This window comes from Anopheles nili, chromosome 2 (assembly GCF_943737925.1).
Source record: "Anopheles nili chromosome 2, idAnoNiliSN_F5_01, whole genome shotgun sequence".
Lineage (NCBI taxonomy): Eukaryota > Metazoa > Arthropoda > Insecta > Diptera > Culicidae > Anopheles > Anopheles nili.
In genome coordinates, this window is record NC_071291.1 from 48,505,918 (window position 1) to 48,528,424 (window position 22,507).

Below are 22,507 nucleotides of genomic sequence, written 5' to 3' on the forward strand. Positions count from 1 at the left end.
CGCCTCTGAGACATGGACCTTGTCCAAAGCTGACGAAACCCTCTTAGCCGCGTTCGAGAGGAAGATGCTCAAAAGGATTTTTGGTCTCGTATGTGTGGAAGGACAATGGAGGAGCTGATACAATGACGAGCTCTACGAACTGTACGATAGCCTCACTGTCGTGCAGCGAATTAGACTCGCCATGCTCCGGGGGACGTCATTAGAATAGCACCGAACGACGCAGCCCGTAAAGTCTTTTTAGGTTGCCTGCATGGACAGAGGAGGTGTGGTAGGCCCAAAATGAGATAGAGTAATGGCGTGGATGCGTCCGCGAAAAAGGCCGGGTGTAACGTTTGGCAGACGACGACGTTAGACCGCGAGTGGTACCGGTTTCTCTTGGAGCAGGCCAAGACCGCAAAGCGTTTGTAGCACCTGATAAGTATGTAAGTAAGAATGTCATCTGATATTAGGGATCCTCTGTGCCTTTAAGTGTTGTACTGCTGATGGGTCAGGTCGATTCTAACAATACGCTTGCGAGCTTTGGACCCCAGCCACTTCCACCGCGATGACCAAACAAGAGCGGGTCCAGCGTAAAATCACTCGAGCCACTTTATAGCGCATTCTGTCTGGTTTCTCGACATTGAAGCCGGTCTACACTATTCGCTGTCATCTTTTATGCATTGAGATGATCAGCACTAGCCATTTTCACATCCAAGCAGCTTTCGTCGTTAACCTACTGTCCCAGCGTCTCGATGTACCTGCACTCCTTTCATCAATTCGATTCTATGTTTACTCCAGCCGTTCTGGAGCAGACCCCTTTACTTATCCCGAACTGCCAGACACGTTAAGGTCAAAAATACAAATACAAATACAAATACAGATACAGATACAGATGCAGATACAGATGCAGATACAGATACAGATACAGATACAGATGCAGATACAGATACAGATACAGATACAGATACAGATACAAATACAAATACTGTTGCGGAAGGAACGTTGTTTCGGATTATATTTCTCCTTTTGAATTTACGTTCACTACGCGATTTTAAACTCGTTCTTCTTTTTAGTTTTTCTTTTCAAACTGGCGGTTAACCGATGATCAAAAATATGCGCGTCTGTCTTTCGTGGTCTTTTGCCTAGAGTTGGCGCTAATCCGAATGGCTGATCTAGCGCCGGGTCTCGCGCCTCTTACTTAGCCCAACTGACACTTACGCTTCTGCTGTCGAGTCATTGCGTCAGTGGGGCTAAACTAACTCATATGGTTTGCCGACTGCGTTGGTGTTCTACACCAACTACTATAGCGGTTTTATAGGAGCCTTTATTTTCTCGCCACTCAATGTAATGATACAAAAAACCTCTTGTTCCTAAATTCAACGAAAACAGATAACTTTGCTTTACAGACGTTGAATGAGCATTTTATTTACAATGAAATAAACAAATTCCTAATCCGCACGGCAGCTCACTGGGAAACTACGAGGAATCACTTTTCTGGACATTAACCATGAACAAAATTGTTTATCTTCTTCCATATACAAACATTCTTATGGGTGATGCCTCGCGTGACGTTTCGTGTGAAAGAAATGGCAGGCTGGAAAGCGACAACGAATAAAAAAGCAGAACAATCAATCAGCCTTGCGATGCCTTACGATTTTTGTCTTCTTAGCGCTCCGTGCATGTTACACATCTTTGCATTTCGTTACCATGGTGATAACCGATGGTTGCTGGTTTTCTACGTGCGCTGCGCTAAGAGTTCCATCGATCATGTTGCAATTCTCCTATAACTATAATTTAAATTCGCACACTATTAATGTACATACAACTCATTCCTCTTCCAAAACTCCATAACTTACTTACTCATTGTTGTCAGCTACGTTAGTCAAATATACGGCATATATCACATAAATTATGAGCAGAAATAAAACCTCACTAAACCTGGATGGAAGGCAGAATGAGCACGATTGTCAAGCAACCAAAACATTCGGTGGTCTAAATTCAACAGCTTTGAACCACCCCTACTCAAGGAGAAGACTGAAAGACTTCAACGTTCCAGTAGGGGGAAATTACGGATTCTAAAATGTGTATGAGGTGCCCAGATGATTTACCTTAATCCAAAACGCGAAGAAGACAAAAAGCGTAATTAACAAATGTCCAGGATATCCTTCCATCCCTCTTTCCCAGACGCAATACGACAATAGATATAGGATGCAGTATGTAATGGAAACCACTCAGCACTTTACAAAAAGCTCTAGTATTCAAATTCCAGTATAATATAAAGTTAAAATGAAAAAAAGGTCAGACAGAAAGTTGAATAACAGCTATACAAGCAAGTAAAATTGTAAAGGAAATAAGTCTCAACCATTCTGAGAATTTACATTGCAGAAACATTTTCCAAAGTAAATAAAATAAATTCATGACGTCATGAATAAAATGCATAACAAGAAGTTTTTCAGAAGTCTGCAGTTCACTATAGAGCTTTAGGCTTCAGAAGGGGTTTATGAGGCGATCTTGTAAAAAGAAATGGACAGTTTGACGGTTGTTAATGACAGCATTTCCTGATTGGGATTGGAATAGCTTTGCGAACCCAAATTACTGACAGTAAAACACAGAGCTACCCGCCAGGCATATAATAGCAAGCAAAAAAAAGGATTACCGTTGTGCTTATAAACAATCAGTTTATATTTGTTTTGCCGCAGAGAAAGATGGATAAACCGAAATGCAAATATGGCTCAGAGTGTTACCAAAAAAACCCTGTGCATAAAGAAAAATATGCGCATCCTGCGACATCCACAAACGATATCAATTCTTCGATTGTGCCAGTAGCGCAGGCATCAACATCTTCCTCGGATTCGCAGGACACAAGCTGTGCTAGCAACCAAATAACGGATGTAGAAAATCAAATGAAACAAGTAATGCGATACAAGCGTCCTTCTACACCCGAAAAGGAATATGATAATGAAGAAGAGGATGGCTCCAAGCACGAATATCACGGTATAAAACGACAGCGTTACCGTTTACCGAAAATCCCAATCGACATAGGTATGATGAATGATCTGTACGATCCACAAATTGAATTTTCTAAACAATCAGAATACAATGAACTGTGCGAAGACCCCGTAAAATTTATCAAGTACAAGTTTCTGGTCGCTATGCCCTCATGTTTCTACGTTTTTTGGGAATTTTGTAAAGAACAAGCAAAAAATATGAATACGAAACCTGAGGATGTGTTACTTCAAATCGGTTTGAAAATGGTAGGACCGTTCGATGTGCTGGCTGATAAATTTAAAGGAGTTACAATACACGAGCCCGGTGATTATTTACGCCATTGGCGTTTCTTCTATGATCCCCCGGAGTTTCAAACTGTAATAGTGAAAAAAGATACTGGTATACATTATGGTTATTGGAGAGATGATCCGGATAACACTGATGGGTTAGTAGCCAGTAATGACGTCAGTAAAGGGTGTGAATTCAAAATAGTTGGTGAAAACTTGTTTGATGCACTTATGTGAGTAAAAGAAGTGTTTTATTACAGTGAAATTGTATATTTAATTGGCATGGTTGTATTCTATTTGTACAGGCACTATCTTGATGAAAAATCAAACATAACTCCTTTCAACAAACAAAATACATCGGCCATGAAGAAAAATATTGAAGCGTATTGCCATACAAAAGGAATATTGTTAAAATGCAATGATAAACAAAATATCCGTAATAAGCTTATTGTATGCAAGACTTTTCATAAAGCCGGTTTGGTAGTGCCTTATGATAGAAAAAAAGATGTAGGCTACCGACCACTGCTGGAGAGTGATTCCAAACTACGTATAATTCTTTCAAAGTTCGATAAGGTTGACCGAACGACAGATAAGAAAAATTTCGAAGAAGCTATGAGAGAATTACAATCCATAATAACAGCTGCGAACTTGGCGGTTGATGAATGCGACTTTGGCACAGCGCTTGAGCTTGCCCTTGATTTGTTCTGCCATGGCTCGAAAAGCTTGCACGAAATAATGAAACCTCTCTTTTACACCGGTTATTCCATGGTCAAACGACCACAGTATATAGCTATTATAAAGGTAATAAGCAGTTGATATATATGAAGTGTTGACAAAAATTTATTTTTTTATTATATTCTAGTCTCATTTAGACAAGCGAAGTGAAGGAACAAAGTTGGATTTGCTGGCTCATGAATGATGGATTATTGATGCGCGAAGTGTAGTAACATTGTTCTTTAAAATTTATCGTAATATACTTCTACTTGTAAAATCATCATGGTTATATTTCGACCAATAATAATGTCAATCATTTTCTTGTTTCGTTCAGTATCTATTTTTTCACGTGTTTTTTGTTTCGAAAATAATATGGAGAACAACTTTTGCTGCATGGATTCATATGACGCAGCAAAAGCGCGCCAAAAGACATTTTGGTATTATGCATGACGCTAATTCTGACGTACTCATAATGTGACAGGTCAAAGCGCCTTGTTTGCAAATACAGCATATTGCAACAGTTACTGTCAAACATTATATAGTTTAAAGACTCCTTTGTCACAAGCAAAAATTCAACCAAACTATTGAAGTTAAACGACATTTAACTACCAATAAACGAAAGATTGCCACTCGGATCGTAGAACGAGAAATTGCGCTCGGATACGATCGTCGAATTGCGTATCGTATTGCTGTCGTACCGTATATCGAAGAGGAAGAAGGATTGCCTTGTTTTCCTGCTGCGAAAGTAGTTCGTTTCGGGCATTCACTCATGTGCCAGCAAATCCAGCTTCCTTAACTTGCAAGGTTATATTTTGAAAGACCATGCTGTAGTTGAGAGGCCAACTAGTTTGAAACAAACCAATTATTGGCTGCATTGAATCTTTTACAATTCAACAACCCGTATCAAATGTAAACTCGTGATTGTAGTAAGAATCTTAGGGAAAAGTGTTTACATAAACTGTCCTTTATTCAAAAGCAGACAAAGTACTCATATTGAGAGCAACATGAAACCAATCGTAGTGGCCGATGAGATGTTCCCAGAAGGTCCAGGGCCTTTTTTGGATCTAGAAGAGGTAATTTGTGTATCTATATTAATACATACAATTTTCATTCTAAAATATATTCCTAGGCTGGAGGATCTACCGGACTCTTGATGGATTTGGCGGCCAACGAAAAAGATGTGCATTCTGATTTTTTTAATGGTAAAGTATTGCCTAACATAACAGTATACAAAAGTACATTTGGGCCAATTGTATTGATTGCACGTTTTCATATTGTAGATTTCGAAGATCTGTTTGATGAGGATGAAGAGAGTCAGATATAGTCTTGCGTCATAGTCATATAGTCAGATATTGCCTTGCGAATGAAAAATGATCCGAAGTTTTACGACATTTCTTGCTCCAAATCAGGCATAGGGTATAACATGAAGCTGATATGGTATAGACGGACTATGAAAACAAAAACAACACCGAAGCTTCCACGGAAAAAATGTTAAACTAAATTGTAAAATGAATATAAGTTCTGTTTGATTTAATTTATTTTCGTTATAACATGGTGTGTAGAATAGTATGAGAAAAATGCCTAATAGCTAAACCAGTATTATGCTACGAGATTGCGTGAAACATGATGTTTCGAACGTCTTTTAAATTCAATTGAATCAACACGCAACGTAGTGATAAACTTACGTAATTCGTTTATTTTTAAATCATTGCTACTGCAACTTATATTTCTTGTACAATAAAATGTAATGTACTGTAGTCACATTCATCCGTGAAATTGCCAGAACATTTTCCTATTATCGTTGAAAATTCTAGAACAAGTGCTTCTAGAGTGACTAAAATTTATTGAAACGAGTTTTGCACACGTTTTTAATTATTCATTTGATTACTTTCTGGACTTTTATTTCTTCATTATGAACATCATTGTACTGTACTTGGACATATCTCGTTGATTTGATCATCTTTCGATCGAATTTGACCATTTTTGATGTTTTAAAGAATTTAAAATAATATGTGCGATCATCTTATACATCCTATCGCTATTTTATTAACATTGATCATCATGATTCTCAATTATGTCCATGTTGTCGTATCGTCGATTTACTCTTTGTGTATATTCAGCATGTTTTCTACGTCTTTAAATAACTAATTAGAAACGTAAAATTTAAAACTTTTCACAAAAATAGTACAATGTAGAAGCGATCGCTACATCATGTAAACATTTATTTTCTTTAAAGATATTTTTGCTGTGTTAGTGGACTGCAAAAATTATAGATTCATTCCAACTTATTAACTTCATTTAGGCATTAATAATTTTAAAATTGTTAATTAAAATCTTGGGAAGATTCCAACTTTAATAAAGTATTAATGCCTTGCTTAGAAAAATAATGTCGTTCTTAATTATGCATTGCATGTAATTTCTCAATCATCTTTGTTATTTGCGTTGTAAATTCTCGAAAGGTATGCTATGTGAAAGAAATTTAAATTAGCATAATATCTTGCAGACAAAATTGGTTGATTAAAATGTGTACCTAATCATTGCATTTTTTTTTTAAATAAAACGTATCGCAGAGTTTATCATGATAGGGCATATTAATCTGATAATTGAGCACATTCAACTAATGAACAAAATTCGGTTGATTAATAGTGATATTGATTAGACGTTGATCTCGAGTTCAAGAAGTTATAATCACGAATTCGAAGAACGACTGGGACATATTGGATAATAGTCTTAAATCTGCAATGATCTCGTTTTGTTCATTGCCTTTATTGACACACCTTCTTGAAAATAGCAAAGTAGCGATGGAAATTGGTATTAGTTTTCTGTACTTTCTGGTGCATTTGTAAAAGTGCTACTTATATTTACACCAACTTTTGCATTGGAGTGTGGTGCAAATATTTTATTTTTAGCGTTTGTCTTCAGATGACGCTTATATTGAAATATTGGAAATCAGACCATTCCAATGACAATGATAATTTAATCCTTAACGCATTTTTACAAATATTCCGCGGCTCTTGAAAGTGAGGTATGCACACATAAGCGATCTTAAGCTCCTAAAAATACATGCATTTTCTGTATGCATCTCGTTTCACTTTTCTATTGCGCTCGCTTCTAATGGGATTGTACTACTACAACAGATATTGTTCAACCCGTCCATAACACGACAAAATACAAAAATAAACAAATTAAAACTGGTCGTACGAAACAAATAGAACCTCTATTTAACAGAGTTAATATTTTGACACGAATAGAACACATAACGAATAAAATTTGTTAACAAAAAATATTGACCGTTCTTTCTATGTAATTTTTCTTCCATTCAACCTAGACGAGCGCTTGTCTAAAACAGAAAACCGAAAAACTAATCGTCCTCATCATCTTCAAACTTCATGTCATCATCCAACATGTCGTTGGTTGTGTCATTGAAGCCCAACATATCCTGAGTGGATAAACTATCATCGTTATCTTGACCGTTGTACAATGAGCTCATTTCCCAGTCATCTGTATCGTCGTTTTCTAATCCTAGACCATATGCTGAAATAAAAAAATCAGAATGATGACGAACGATAATTAACAAAATACTCCTCGCGCTTACCGTCTATATATTTTTCAACAGTTTTTGGAACCATTGATTTAATCTTTTTAAGATCCGCTTCCGAACACTGTCCTTTTTCCAAACCTTAAAAACATTATTGACTTGTAATTTTTTGCTTTTGAAGTAATAAAATAACAATGAAACTCTTACCGTAAGATAATCCGATACGTTTCAAAATTTGGAAATCATCATGAATTTCGAATGTATCTTCAAATTTGAAGGAATATTCGGATCTGCAAAGGAACGTACCACAATAACGTTTTAAATAACCAATGAACTTAGACTTCATCGAATCTTTAGCTACTTACTTATCATTAGAAATATTGCAGTTAATGTTTGTTTTCCGATCGGTATTCACAATTATAAATGGCAATTGAACAGCTGAACTAGGATTCGGCACTAAACCGCGTTCCTCATTGGCTTTGTTTCGCGCAATCAATGATTTTAACGCAACGTGCTGTTGTACTAGATCAACTAGTTGTTGCTGTTTGATTTCAATACGCTGGCGTGCTTTTTCATTTTCTTTTTCGAGTTCTTCACATTCTTGCAATGTGTTACTGGTAGGCAATCCGTGCCAGCGGATTTCCTTCTTTTCTTTTGAAATAATTTTCATAGCCATTAACACATTGAGAGCATCATATACCCGCCTTCTAATGTTTTTTTGATCGTATGTTGCAGAATCTACTCCAAGATTTTGGTTCTGTGTTTCTTCGGCGACTAGCTCATTAGCCACCTCATTATAGGTAGTAGTACCTTTAGCCTTCACCTTTTCACAGACTTTCATAGAAAAATGTCTAAGGCCGCGTCCTGCTTTATCCGTTTTTCTTCGCCGAGAAATCGGCGTATGCATCTGACTTGGAGGGGATTTTTTACTGTATGAATGCTGATGATTACTATGTTCCAAACTAAATGTTTTCTTCGCTATGCCAGCAACGATGCCTTGTCCAGTACCTTGTACTTGAGATGAGCTGTCACTACCATCGTCGTTTTTGTCGTCAATTATTCCACTGTTAACAATACTAGCCCGGTTACCGATCGAAATCAGTTCCCCGGTCGTGTTTGTAGAGTTTACCGATATTGATGACGCTTTGGAATTGGTGTTGTTATAGCGCATGGCGTTACTTGTAGAACTGATCGGAAGTGTCAGAGAAGATTGAGATAACACGGAAGCGGATGGTATTGTAATTGTTGTTCCCGTGCTTATCGTTTTACCAAGAGTTATGTTGCTTGCAGGTATTGCCGTAAACGAGCTCTGAATAGGACCGTGAGTGGGCGAGGTGAAAGTTAAATTTCTACTCACGGTATGCTGGGACGATGAAATTACCTTATACTATGAATTCAGAAAATAAATAATATGTGTTATGCTTTGTTACTCAATGGACAAACTTATGAAATATTGTCACATGTTGTAATTTGTTCGTAAAATTTGGTGGAGTATAGAGCTAATACTTGAATCTTAGTAAAGGGTAGTTGATGTTCATACACCAAATGAGTTTTCCATTTGCGCTTTCAAGGAGTAACACATCAAATTTTGAAATCCAAGCTATTATTATTACTAAGACAACGTTGATCTAAAAAAATACATTATAAGTCAAATTTAATAGTTTTCTCGAAACAACTGTTAGACATTTTCTCTATGAGTTAAGCCACTTTTTGGAGACTGATTATGCATTTTAATAACTTATAACACATGCTAGTATCGAGCCGCCCCCCCCCCTTCCCGTACGCAGGACTGGCAATCCAGCTACGAGTAATTAAAAAGTCATGAAAGCCTTGGCTTAGCATAGCAAGGTAGGCCATGTCAGTACGACGTGATAAGAAGAAGAATAACTTATTATTATTTGAATAACATATTGTATAATAAGATTCTACGGCTTGAAATTGAAATGTAAAACATGCAAAGCTGGATTTAGCATAGATTAAAGTACTTACCAGTTTTGGTGAAATCACCACCTTACCGTTTACGGATTTATTGGCGGCTGATGAAGGAAGAATAAGTTCTATGCCATAACATAATATTAATGATAGTGAATGAAACAAAAACTTATGTTTAACTTACTGTGCTTGGAAACAGGGATTATTTTTTGCCCAGGAGAGAGCTTTCGCACAACAGGCATCGTAAAGCTCTGAAAATAGTAAAAAATATAATAATTCAAACTTGTTACATTACATATTTAAATAGGTAGAGGAGAAAGACATTTTTAGATAAATCAAAAATATTTATATAAAGTTGAAAAATAAATTAAGTAGAGAAATTTTGAAGACTTGAACAAAAACACAATGTTATCGGATTCAAATCCCGACCGAGCCTTCCTCGTGCGCAGGACTTTCTAGCTACGTTAAAAATGTCAAGCCAAAGATAGCGTGTACCAATACAGGCCTTGACCGTTCACCAATTGTTGAGCCTTTTAAGAAGAAGAAAAATAACCAGCGCCTTGCAAAGTGCCATGCACTAGTGTTTAAAGCCTGACGTCAATGAGAATGTACCACAAGTAACACCCGTTGGGCTTGAGCAGACATACATGCAAATGCAAATCGACGTAAGGAAGACACACATATACTTGAGCGCATTTGAATGCATAAAAAACATCACCTACTTTGAGTCAATAAATTAGAACGGGTAACATTGATGTTAAACTACGGAGCTTTAATAAAAACTTTTATAGTTCTAGTAATCAAGTACACCTCTGAGATGTCGAAATAGGCCAAAGCCTAGGAAACAATCTTAGTTGCTTTCGAAAGGACGATATTCAGAACGATTGTTTTGTTATTTTCCTTATATGTGGAGTTACATCTATAACAATGCCGAGATCTCTGAACTGTACGATGATTTGGTCATGATGCCTGAATTATCCTAAAGTCCTTTTCACAAGCCTTAATAATAAGATACCAGCTAAAACTACAAAACAGGTGAGGTGATATTTTGAAAATACCAGCGCATAAACCACATTCGCTAGCATCTGTACGAACACGTGATTCTTCTTGCATACATACATAATGTCGTATGGAAGCAAAACATACATACATGCGACACACATCAACATCATAGATGTGAACATGATGCTCCGTCCAGGTATGCCGAATATTTCGATAAGAAATCCGAAATGTAAAAGGAATGTTTACCAGGCCCCGAAAACGGTGTAAATAGATCTTGTATTTTATTCCTACCTGTCCAGCAATGGCGGATACAGTAGTGTTGCCGGTGGAATTGATGACTCCCGAATGATTTCCTGCAGCTCCTGAATTCTGTGCCGGGTTTGTTGAGCCACTAATAGCCAGTTCCTTCGAAATAATAGTTTTCATTGTTGTAACACTAGTCGGCAAGATCGATCGTGCACCAGATGCCGCATTAACTAGATGAAAAATTTGTGGTTGACCTACAAATGACATGGAATGAAAAAGCAATCAATATAGTAATTTTAGCTGGAGTAAGGGCATATAAAATACCAAAAGTTTGATTAAAAACAACAAGTTTATTAGTTGTGATGCATTTTTTACCAGTATACTTCCTCCATGTTCCAAAATCTTCTCCATTTAGAAAACATCCTATCCCGTTCTTCTTTCAGGGAGATCATGTAAATTTTATTTTTATTAAAAAAATATTATTGTTTTAATTACAGAGGAACGGAAATTAGAAGAAATTAATATAAAAATCATTTGAATGGAACTAGGAAACACATTGGTACGAAAATATTGATAGCATATAGACGAGATGCAATGAGACAAATGTTTTGCAAAACAATGAAATGAAAAAGGATTTCAATCAAATTGAACCTCCCCTCTTCCTGAATCTATTCTATCGCCTCCGCCCCCTATCACAAACATATTTGTAGAACTATAAAATGGTTTTGCTTTTAAGTTGCATGCAAGCTACACATAAGAGCAACATTTCATGCTTGCACTACGAGGTGTATAGCTAAGCTTTAACATATTTCGGGCAATCTAACAGGCTGCACAACACCTTTAATACACACCGCGTGTTTATGCATTTATCTAATTCATTCGATAGTTACTGAGGCGTTATGCAGCAACAAATACGAAGCGAAATATTAAATAAACTGCAGAATAAAGTCTATAAATCATTAATGAAAAAAATGATTTTTCATTGAGCATTTATGTAAATATAGTTAGATTTAAAGACGTAACAGCTGTACATTATGATAACTTTATTGTCAATTTGTCATTGTAAACTAGAAATACCCTTTTTTATTTAATCAACTTTTGTTTCCAGCCACTTTGAACGTCCACGAATTCAATCCATAATTTTTATGTATGCTTTGTAATAAGTGCCTTGCATGTGAATAGTTAAGTTCTATGGTAATAGTTTAGAAGAATTTTTCAAAAATTACGTTTTAATTTAACTTTGCAATCGAATTGAAGGCCATCTCAGCTAAAACCTAAGGTGACATACAAGTTTGACTAACTATGCTGGAAAACATTCTAAAAACATACTCAGTTTTTGACAGTTTCGCACGGTAGTGCAAAGTTTTTACATTAGAGGCAATACAATTTATGGATGAAAATATTCATTGAAAATTTATCTTTTTCCCTTTAGTCCACAAAGTGTATACTGGCAGTTTTTATTCCATTATCACTTACCAGGCTTTGGTTCTTGCAGCACAAAATTAACCGGTTTGGTCGGATGGGCCATAATGTAATGGCCCCAAATTACTTGAGTTTGAGGATAATACGAGATGAAGTACAAGTTATGATATTACACTTGCAACCTAAACACGTTACGTACACTTTGAACTTATTATTATGAATGTATTCTGCTTTTGAAAAGTGCGCCTCAGAACGGCGGTCAACACCACACTTCAAAATGGCGATCTGCGACACAGCTTGATAAACGATTTACAGGTACAGATTGCCTCACGCCTAGAGCCTCAAATACTCGCAGGATTGTAGTTATGTTTACGCCAAATAAAAGAGGAAACTTTGTTCTATCACTTGATGTAATTTTCCTGCTGATTTCTGTTACCATCGAAGCACCAGGGCTTTGTAAAAAATCACCTTTTTATGCAAAAAAGTCTGTATCAACGATGCTAGAAGCACTAACTTCAGCTAAGATCGGCGGGACTTTTGCTTTTTTTTTTCTCAGTGTCGATGTTTCATCGTCGCTTTTTCGACTGTCTTTGGCGGACTGTGAATGAAAGAACTAGGTAAGAAGGTAAGACGATGTTCGAAAAGCAGGCTGCGGGGAAATAATATTGACAGCGCTTGAGTCATTTGACAGTGAGCTGCATGGACTAATCACTTTACTGCCACACAACTAACATGCGCCGAACGATTCGATATTGCTGCACGTATTTGTGCTGCAAGACATTACATTTTTAGTCTTTGAATACGGAGCAAAGAGTGCTATAAACTGCCCAATCTCCATGAACCATGTACGTATTTTCGCAGCCGCAGGTGTAGCCGAAATACTATCTATGTAATATTTGAAAAGAATGCGATTATATCAAATTTGCTACTTGCCATAGAATTGCAAGAAATAAAGTGGGCCTAGTTTGTGTTTGATTTGTTCAAATCGTTCATCGCATTTCTAAATCATCACGTCATCCAAAATCAGTTTTCCTATTTTTTACACTCGGTAAAGGATAAAGAATGCAATGCATTAATTCATTAGTTTTTGTTTTGTAAATGATTTTGAAATGATTTTTTACCTTAACAGTATCTATGTCAATAATATATCTTTTTATTGCACCACAGAACATTAACAAAATAAATTGTTGATTAAAAGTAACAAAACGTTTGGTGTACGAATGCCCACTATGGTTCGAGCCTTGAATCTGATGTACTATAAACACAGTCCGTCATAAGTCAAATGGATTTATCCGGTCTTTTCATGAGGAAATTATCAGCCTGGAATTGTTTTGGTTCGGGTTTGTGATATCATATCATTATTAAAAATATTCATTTCAAAATGAATTTGAACCTATTTTTTTTAGAAATTTCTGCAATTTTTATGTCAACTAAATAGTAGTCGAAGAAATAGGAGTTATGTCGTGTGAATTACAAAATTTTAATACTAAGGTGGTAATATGCTGGTCGAATGTTTCTATAAAAAATAGTAAATTTGCTTTGTGTGATCAAATATTGCACATCGTCTGCTTATAAGCCAATAACTCTGGATTTCACAAATTGTACGAATTTCTGGGTTAGTAGGCGTATGCGATGGATGAAGATCTGATCGAATATGCGCCAAACATTCCCGATAATGTTTTGGAGTTAATATTCTCGTTCTTGAAGTTACAAGATTTACGAAACTGTGCCCTGGTTTGCAAAAGTTGGTATCGGTTTTTATGTGATGAAAATAATGAAGTTTGGCGAGCGCAATGTTTACAAAAAGTACCAACGGAAGCGTTCAAGAACGATCTCCTCTCTGTAGTTCCGACATATAAATCAAAACTTCGAGCATTTTTTCATGCCTGGAATCCGTTTGATTGTAGTCGTCACGTATATATCAAACCAAATGGCTTCACGCTGCACCGGTATATATATCTGTGTATTCAATACGATTATTTTTGTATTCAAGTTATTAATTTATATTTTTATTTGTTTTCAGCAATCCGGTGGCGCAAAGTACTGACGGGTCTAGGAGCAAAATAGGGTTCAGGCATGGCAGGCACGCCTGGGAAGTAAGATGGGAAGGTCCGCTTGGGACTGTAGCAGTGGTAGGAATTGCAACCAAGGATGCAGCTATTCAATGCCATGGGTATTATGCTTTGCTCGGTAAGTATATTGATTTTTATATGTAAATATTTAATATAATGTATAATAAAAATAAATATGTCATATATATATATATATATATATATATATATATATATATATATATATATATATATATATATATATATATATATATATATATATATATTATATATATATATATATATATATATATATATATATATATACATATTTATCAATATGCACGTAATCAATTACAGGCGCTGATGATCAAAGCTGGGGTTGGAACCTAGTAGACAATCTCTTACTGCATAACGGAGATGCGCATGGTATTTACCCTTTGTTGAATAATGCACCAAAGTATAAGGTATTCGAAAAACATACGGAAAATTACGGATTTTATCAATTCTAAATCTATTTTTAACAATACATTTGTTTTAAATATATTTTTTTTTCTCAGGTCGGAGAAAGAATTCGGGTGATACTAGACTGCGACGATAATACCCTATCTTTTGAAAAAAATTATGAATTTCTGGGTGTAGCTTTCACAGGTAATTGAATCAAATGTTTAATGTTGGGTTTAAATTTATCGTCACATATGTTACAGATTTACCCGATAAAATATTCTATCCAACGGTGGCTGCTGTGTATGGAAATACAGAAATATCTATGGTATATCTCGGTCCGCCTCTGGACGGCTAACGAATTTTCTATACCGGATTTCATTTCCGTACATATTAAGTGCATAGGTAATTGCTTTGTTACCTCAATCGAGGCAGGTCCAATCGAAAACCAAAATAGTCCTCAATCGTCCGACTTTCTTGTAATCACAAACGGAATATTTTTAGGAAAACAACTTAGACACAACAAATTATTTATTCGTTGCTATCGATTTAACTTACGGTATTTTTTACTTTTGAATCAGAGCCTGCTAGTCAAATAGATTTTTTGGTGTATAATAATAACCAACTACTTTAAGAGAATTTATATAAAATGGACCAAAGGAATAGATGGTTATTTTATATCACACAAATTTGCATTATATTCCATATATTAAAACCATACATGTTCTTTTAAAGAAGATTTGTTACTTGTTTGTATGTAAATGTTTGCTGTTTTAGCATTCTTACAGTATGCATTTTTGCATTTTGGTTTGGTAAAATAATTATTGAGGTATTGTATGTGATCCACATCCGACATAAATGTAGCAGCTTAATGGATGATTGTATGTGAAAAAGAAGAATACAAAACTGATTCCGCTGCTTTATTTGCTAATATTAACAAATAGAATATATATTGATATATGTTTTATTTCAATCATTAACATGAAGATTCCAAAATAATTTATTTCATTCATAATAAATTTATCGATTCATTATTGCTATTGTTTAGAAGATAGTGAAATTCATTGAAAAATGAACTTTGAACGTTTGCTGAGAAAGAAATAAAATGATAGTTGATAACGGTCTTTGTGTCGCGAAAAATTACATTTTAATCATGATTTACAGCTACAATCTGATCTTATATCGGAGCATGATTGCGTGATGCTCAAAATCAATGATGAGAGTATCTTTAGAAAATAAGTTTAATTCTTTCCTAATATTCGTTTAAAAAAACTTAGTGAAGAAAACATTGTTGCGTCTGTTCCATTTTATGGTATCCGTTATCATTCCACTATGTTCCAAACTGTGGTATCCGTTAATAGCCCTATCGGTACTCTCATTCATCGCTTGCTCGGTATGATTTTCCGAATATCTATTTTCCAGTTTCTTGATCATTATCGCTTCAACTTATATTTTTCCCGTCCTTCTTCTGTGTTTCTGTTTGTGCCTCGACGAGTTACTGTTGTCGAGCAAACCATCCAAACGCACTAGGCTATCTATATTTCTGGAAATTTTTCATTTTGTTATTATTCAAAAGAAGTATTTGATTTTTTTCTTGCATGGCAGAGTTGAACATTTTCAATATGCATCTCCATATTCATAACGAGTAGTTAAACTTCCTCCACCCCTTCACATTCTTCTGCTGCGTTGAGTGACAAAAATCACAAAGAAATTTGACTCATTATCCTCCAAGGCATATTATATTTCGTATCTATGTTATTCGTTTCATTATATAAAATATAAATGAATGATGTGATAACATGCTTTGGAGTTCTTCATACATCTATGTGAAAATTAAAAATGTAAAATGTGGAGTTCTTCATACATCTATGTGAAACCAGACATGTAAAATAAACAAGAATGCAAAAAGGAAGCCACGTTCCTACCACAATGATGGAGCATTTAATAGGATGGAAGGAAAAATGACACAGTGATAATTAGCTCGTAGGTGTTATGGTTTACATAACGAAAGAAAGATCTAAAACAGGAGGAAAGTTATTGGTATAGAACGAGTGAAGAGAAAAACGGGTGGAATGTTTGGAGCAAAGGTGAACACGAATCGACGAGAGGTGGATCGATTTGAATGAAAATGAATATATGGATATGACATTGTTGAAAGGGAAACCAAGTGAAACACTTACGGGCGATTGGTTGGGACGATGAATTCGTAGAGATAAAATGTGCGGTATGACAAGGTGTGTAGTCTGTTTGGAGAGGGAGTCAGGAGAATGGATAAAATAGTAGGGAAATAGCACATCAATATTTACACTCGACGAATTTAAATTCGAACATCAAAGTATTTGCACGAATGGTGATCATTAAAACCATGTAAGATTGAAAAAGTGCTCATATTCATGGCTTGTTGTACTCTAAATAAATGATCTCTTAATGAAGGTAAAAGTATAGCAATACCCAAAAACAGCATCAACTTGGTTGAAATCGGATATCGGCTAGTGTCAAATAAGGCTTAGAAGAGAGCTGCAGCGAGTTAACAGTAAAAAGACACCACTTTGAACATGATTACGGATGTAGGTCGGAACAAAACAGAATGCGGTGCTGGGAAGTATTACCAAGAGATACCATATTTAACTGAAATAACTTCATCTCCAATATGAGCTGCTGACAAAATAAAAACAGGTAGAGCTACCAGCCGTAGAGCCCATTATGAGAGAGGTTCAATGCTTTAATGAATAGTTAAACGATCAGAACAACAAGCTGTTAGAGGCATATGATATCATGCTACTGCCGGTTAGCATTGATGAATCACTGAATGCTGAATCCGTTGTTTGAATAATAATCAGACACCCTTTATTGAACTGAACTGAACAAAGTTGGGATCCAGCATAAAAACAAAATATCATCAAATCGGTACTAAGATATGGAATAGCGAATCAATGCGTGATTTTGACCTTTAAACACAACTATTTATCTATATTATACGATCATCTATTGTATATAAAAGAACGAAGGCAAACTTCAGTGCTGTAACTACAGAGTGTGGTAGTCTATTTCTTCAACATAGACTCGTCGAAAAGAATCAGAAAGGGTTTTTTAAACGGAAAATAAGCAGATGAGATCCTTATCTTGATCAACAGCAACATGAACTACTATTGCAACACATTAAAGTTCAACGGTCGAAGTTGGTACTTCTCAAATTCTTGTAGTTCAGCCGTTTAACCTACAATGAGGTCTTTCGCAATTCTTGCCAGCTCCTAAGTCTTTTGCTACCCAACAGAGCTAGGTTGGCGTTTAAATGAATCAATGACTATGTTCTCAAAAGTACTGGCAGACGAAAACATTTCACACTTTTGGCAGACGAAAAGATTTCATAATAATAGCAAAGGTAAATTATACTACATTAAAAGTAAGGTGGAAAACTGTGAATACAAAAGCAATGCAAATAATATCAACAAAATATAATTTTGACCACACTAGTACTCACTTTATTGCATTTAACTACATAAATTACATTTTATAATCGGTTTACAAACTTCAACACGTCAAATCCCTACCAGCATCTCTTAAAGTTGTTAGAGGTTATCTTCTTCGACTTTCACATATGTTTTTGTCTCTAAAAGAGTGCATTGTTGTCGAGAGGTTACCTTAAAATGTAACCAATCATAAACCGATGTCTGTAACCTGTTGTGAAGCCAATTGAATACTACGTATTTACTGAACAGAATGCGCGTGAATAATTTTAATTATTTAATTAACGGTTGTGTTTTATGGTTTCATTGCGTTGCTTTGATATAGAAGGGTGTAGGTGGAAATATTGATATTGGGTTTGGAATTCATGTGAGTATAATGTTTTGCTAGCGTAGAGTTTGATCTTCGACTTGAAACCTACACCTACCCAGCCTAAATGTTTGTTTGTGGTCGAACATCAAATACGCTGCAAAAAAAATGCGAAAATACTGGTAATTTATGTTTAAGAATCTAACTTCTACCAACCGTTAAACATCATTAAGTAAAACTAACAATTGTAGCAAAAGATGTTTAAGATTCATATAGTAACGGTACTCGGCCGGTTTGAGACTCTTCGGACGATTTTTCACTACTTCGTTCCATACTTCTTATTCCATCTGTTTCGAGGGAATGTGCAGAAGTTTCTCCAGCAGAAATGCTGAGTGCCGTGGGTCGGAATTTGTCAAGCACTAAATGATTGCTTCCTTTAATCGGTATATACTGATAATCCATATCATTGTCTACATTTTTGAACAAGAGGTCGCTAAGGTACCGTCGGTTCATTGGAGGGTTTTGTCTCATCGGCTTCGATGCATGCCACAATTCCAAATGTTTATCGTATTCCATTGGCCCTTCTGGAGGCGGTGAACTGCGCTTACGTAGGTAATTGAAACAGCATGTACGAAAATGACGTGTCCCGCAAGCCGATGCACACTCCCGACCACACGAATCGCAAGATAGTGCCACTGGAAATGAGCAGGCCACCCATAGTACGCAAGCTGAAAGAAACAGAGTGTAATATTTGTTACAGATGGCCACTAAAATGATAAATGATAATATCGACGATTTATGACCATCTACCAGGCCACGAGGCGAGCATTTGTGGGTGCTAAAATTTTAATCAATTACAATTCCATAGGTTTCTACAATGTGAGTTACAATTAAAATTTATTGTACATTTGATGGGTTTGAACGAATGGTAATCATTTCGAGCTTCTCTTTAAGAAATTCTGTTCCAATATATGGATGCCCTCTAGCTCCTGAACGTAGCAATTATATGAAAATGAGAAAACTATGAGGATCAAACAAAAATAAATAATTTTAGACATTTTCTAGGTTTTTATCCCAACTCAATGCGTAATTTATATTTGAAAATTTAGGTAATCCAATTTTGTCATTTATTATACATCTTTTTTATTATTTCTGTATGATTAAGGTGAAGTACACTTTAAATGAATCATTTGTTATAAAATGATTCTCTTAGCTTCTAGAAGAACTTTAAGGAAAGCTAGTTTGGGAAAGCTGTGAATAAGCTATTTGATGAAATGTTTTGTTTTTATGATTTTTGAACTCTTTTGATTTTTTTAATTTCTTTTTTTTCAGTCTTACTTTATAACTTTTGAATTTTAGCTTTTTTCCAGTCTTGCTTTATTAATCTTTACTTTGGGCATATAAGAAATTTTGAAGTAGTTATAAATTTTATAACAATAGCTATTTATAAAACTGTTGGATGGTAATTTTTCTTGGTTCAATTTATATTTTTCTGTATTGATTTGTATTTAATTTTTGCAGTGTATATCTAAAGACAATAATACGATTTGTTTTCATAAATGATGAAACTTATATTGTAAAGTTGTTTTTAATGCTTGATTTTATTTGAAATTTGTATTTCTCACGAAGTAGTATTTTCTTCATACCAAATTATACTCACATCCAAGTATGATGGATATATATGCCGCAGAATTCATAATGCTTTTTTATTTTCCTCCAGTTCAAATGCGAGTCAATTCAACTGAGAATAACTTTTAATATTTATATTTCGTTAGTACTACAGTGTGAAGATTTTGTAAAATAATGAATCCTAATCACTTTCACCCATTTCGACAGAATATTTTAAATTATTTAAATTTTATATCTGTTGCTGCTATCTGCACGTCTAGTGAAAAACTAAGCTTCCTGGCAGATCAGCCAGCGGTATTTATACACTGGATTGTTTTGCGTTTGTGTGATAACGGATACAGACACGCTTTACTCTCTGAAACTTTTATCATCGTGCTTGGTTACCACGCACGATGTAGTAGAAGGGTGCTGGAGAAAATGGTTTGGGAGAAGAAAGGGAGAAGGGAAATCGATATGACGTCATAATTGCGTGTAAAACATTTTGAATTTTCCCGCGCAATCTCTCAGCTAGACTCCAATCTCTCTACTGTTATTTCTTTGGCATCATGCATTTTGAGAAAACTTTCCATATGAACCTCAGCTAAGGCAAATGTTCCAATAGTATGGATTTGTTTGGGAATGTTGCTATCTCTGCTACCAATGACTTACAATGACATCCTTTGAGCTTGTCTTGAGGTTTGTTGATCAAATTAACAAATTTCAATTGGATTATTGTTTTCCATACAGGGCCAGTCAGACTGTCGCCAGTAAGCTGCTCATTTGTTGAAAATTATGATCAATAGAGGATTGCTGCTGTTGGTAGGGTGATGGCTTATAACATCATTACTTGTATAATTTTATTTGAGTTTGTGTTTCATTTTACATAACGTTAGTTACCATGCACTTTTCGTGTATGTCTGAAGTATTTTAAATAGATGCAAATTGATAAAATGAGTCGATGCGAGCGGAAAGTTTTCGTGAAGGAAGTGTACATAGCAATAAAAATGCTAATTTGTTTTCATGTTGTTTCAGTTAAATCATGATTGATAAAAAAAACATGCTTATGATGACATGATGGTCATAACAGTATATATGATACATCATACAATTTATTTGCTGGGTTTAGAAATTCCATTCCATAGATCCTATTGTCTTAGGATGTTTTTGAGTTGATAGTTTCTTTAATAACTAATTAATAAAACTACTTGACTGGCAATAAAGTAAGATGTATAATGAAGGTTTTACATGGCTTGTTTATTCTTTCACATAAAATGTTACGCATGAACAGTGTTGTTGTAATATATAAATAAAATAATAATACGTTATATGCTTGTTTATTCAATCTAAAGTTTTAAATGGAAATCACTGAAACTCATTGATTAAATCACATTGTATGGCTAGATATAAAAAGAGTTTTTCAAAATTGATGGCATTGATTTTACTGATATTTTTATAACAGCTAATGATGTCAACAGTTTTATTTATATTTCTCTTTATTTATATTTTTAATTTACGATTTGAATGTATCATTAAAGGAATCTTTTAGTCACTATGACATTTCAAACATAATATACTTTCAGTACATGATAATACACATCGATAATACGTGTCTGTAACATCGCTCATAGAAGAATACTTTTCAAGCGAGGAAAAGACTGTTGATTAGAGAGATTTAGACGTTTGATGGGGTTTCCAGTTAGATTCAACGTACGCAGAGAAGGAAATAGCCATACTCCTATATCTAATTTAGAAAGCAAATTTTCTGCAAGATTTGCATCTTCTAGGTATCCAAGTGAAATGACGCCATTGCCGGTAGTTGCACTGGAGATTCGATTACGTGCTAGGTTGATAATTCGGATGTATGGCATAAACGAAAATACGTCTAAGTTCACTGTGTGCAGCATGTTTCCACTAAGGTCTACATCTTCAAGCAGGTTGAGATATTTCAAACTTTTGATGCTAGTTAGAAGGTTGTTGCGCATGCTTAGCTTCCGCATTGCATAACTCTTATCTGGATCCACGTAAACACGTGACAACCAATTATCAGCTACATCAAGCTCGATGACAGTGTCTGGTATATCGATTCCTACCATACGGACACCGTTCATTTGTAAATATCGTACACGTCTCATGCGATAGAATAGTTCCCCGGAAAATATTACGATCGTACTATCGGTGTTCACAAAGTCGTAATACTGTCCGATACGAATCTTTTCATATTGATCATCTGGAAACACTAGCCCGCGGACGTCAGTGCGGGCAGAAATTCGGAGTCTCTGTACGGTGCACCATTTATTTTCAACCACCTGGCAAGCTACATGGCTAAAGCGACCCTCCACGATCGCACATAGTGATCCAACGGCCAAAAAAGTACTTGGGAGAAATAAGTCAATTTCAATAAACTGTGTAATATGTATTTCATTTGTTAGTTTTTGGATAGATGTATTCATTGCCAATTATTGTTGTTAATTCAACTTTGCACTAATAACTTACAATATGGCACTACTAGCCATGCTTCCGCA

At 35.3% G+C, this 22,507-nt stretch overlaps 6 protein-coding genes across 7 annotated transcripts; 3 read left to right on the forward strand and 3 right to left on the reverse strand.

The window, feature by feature from the left end:
* Nucleotides 1-2,681: 2,681 nt before the first annotated feature.
* Nucleotides 2,682-4,202, forward strand: LOC128720562 (histone PARylation factor 1-like). Its single transcript, XM_053814236.1, has 3 exons — nt 2,682-3,487; nt 3,560-4,055; nt 4,117-4,202. Exons 1-3 carry the CDS (start codon nt 2,685-2,687, stop codon nt 4,171-4,173), a joined length of 1,356 nt encoding a protein of 451 aa, XP_053670211.1. The 5' UTR covers nt 2,682-2,684; the 3' UTR covers nt 4,174-4,202.
* A 331-nt stretch (nt 4,203-4,533) lies between these two features.
* On the forward strand, nt 4,534-5,496 carry LOC128731274 (COP9 signalosome complex subunit 9). 2 transcript variants are annotated; one of them, XM_053824381.1, is made up of 4 exons: nt 4,534-4,877; nt 4,948-5,041; nt 5,098-5,170; nt 5,249-5,496. In XM_053824381.1, the coding sequence occupies exons 2-4, from the start codon at nt 4,973-4,975 to the stop codon at nt 5,290-5,292; spliced, it is 186 nt and encodes a 61-aa protein (XP_053680356.1). In that variant the 5' UTR covers nt 4,534-4,877; nt 4,948-4,972; the 3' UTR covers nt 5,293-5,496. The 2 variants fall into 2 exon arrangements, with proteins under 2 accessions (XP_053680356.1, XP_053680355.1); XM_053824380.1 differs by having other exon boundaries at nt 4,534-5,041.
* Nucleotides 5,497-7,266: 1,770 nt separating this feature from the next.
* Nucleotides 7,267-12,214, reverse strand: LOC128731150 (transcription factor Dp-1). Its single transcript, XM_053824248.1, has 8 exons — nt 12,163-12,214; nt 10,732-10,940; nt 9,623-9,689; nt 9,496-9,563; nt 7,872-8,893; nt 7,714-7,796; nt 7,564-7,647; nt 7,267-7,502 (listed from the first exon to the last, which is right to left on the reverse strand). Exons 1-8 carry the CDS (start codon nt 12,212-12,214, stop codon nt 7,330-7,332), a joined length of 1,758 nt encoding a protein of 585 aa, XP_053680223.1. The 3' UTR covers nt 7,267-7,329.
* A 1,526-nt stretch (nt 12,215-13,740) lies between these two features.
* LOC128719993 (F-box/SPRY domain-containing protein 1) lies at nt 13,741-15,562 on the forward strand. Its single transcript, XM_053813639.1, has 5 exons — nt 13,741-14,057; nt 14,132-14,298; nt 14,520-14,626; nt 14,720-14,810; nt 14,867-15,562. The coding sequence occupies exons 1-5, from the start codon at nt 13,741-13,743 to the stop codon at nt 14,959-14,961; spliced, it is 777 nt and encodes a 258-aa protein (XP_053669614.1). The 3' UTR covers nt 14,962-15,562.
* A 2,497-nt stretch (nt 15,563-18,059) lies between these two features.
* LOC128731352 (uncharacterized) lies at nt 18,060-20,074 on the reverse strand. Its single transcript, XM_053824464.1, has 2 exons — nt 20,038-20,074; nt 18,060-19,105 (listed from the first exon to the last, which is right to left on the reverse strand). The coding sequence occupies exons 1-2, from the start codon at nt 20,072-20,074 to the stop codon at nt 18,639-18,641; spliced, it is 504 nt and encodes a 167-aa protein (XP_053680439.1). The 3' UTR covers nt 18,060-18,638.
* A 1,533-nt stretch (nt 20,075-21,607) lies between these two features.
* LOC128724830 (leucine-rich repeat-containing protein 40-like) lies at nt 21,608-22,498 on the reverse strand. Its single transcript, XM_053818555.1, has 2 exons — nt 22,479-22,498; nt 21,608-22,358 (listed from the first exon to the last, which is right to left on the reverse strand). The coding sequence occupies exons 1-2, from the start codon at nt 22,496-22,498 to the stop codon at nt 21,608-21,610; spliced, it is 771 nt and encodes a 256-aa protein (XP_053674530.1).
* Between the last annotated feature and the right edge of the window lie 9 nt (nt 22,499-22,507).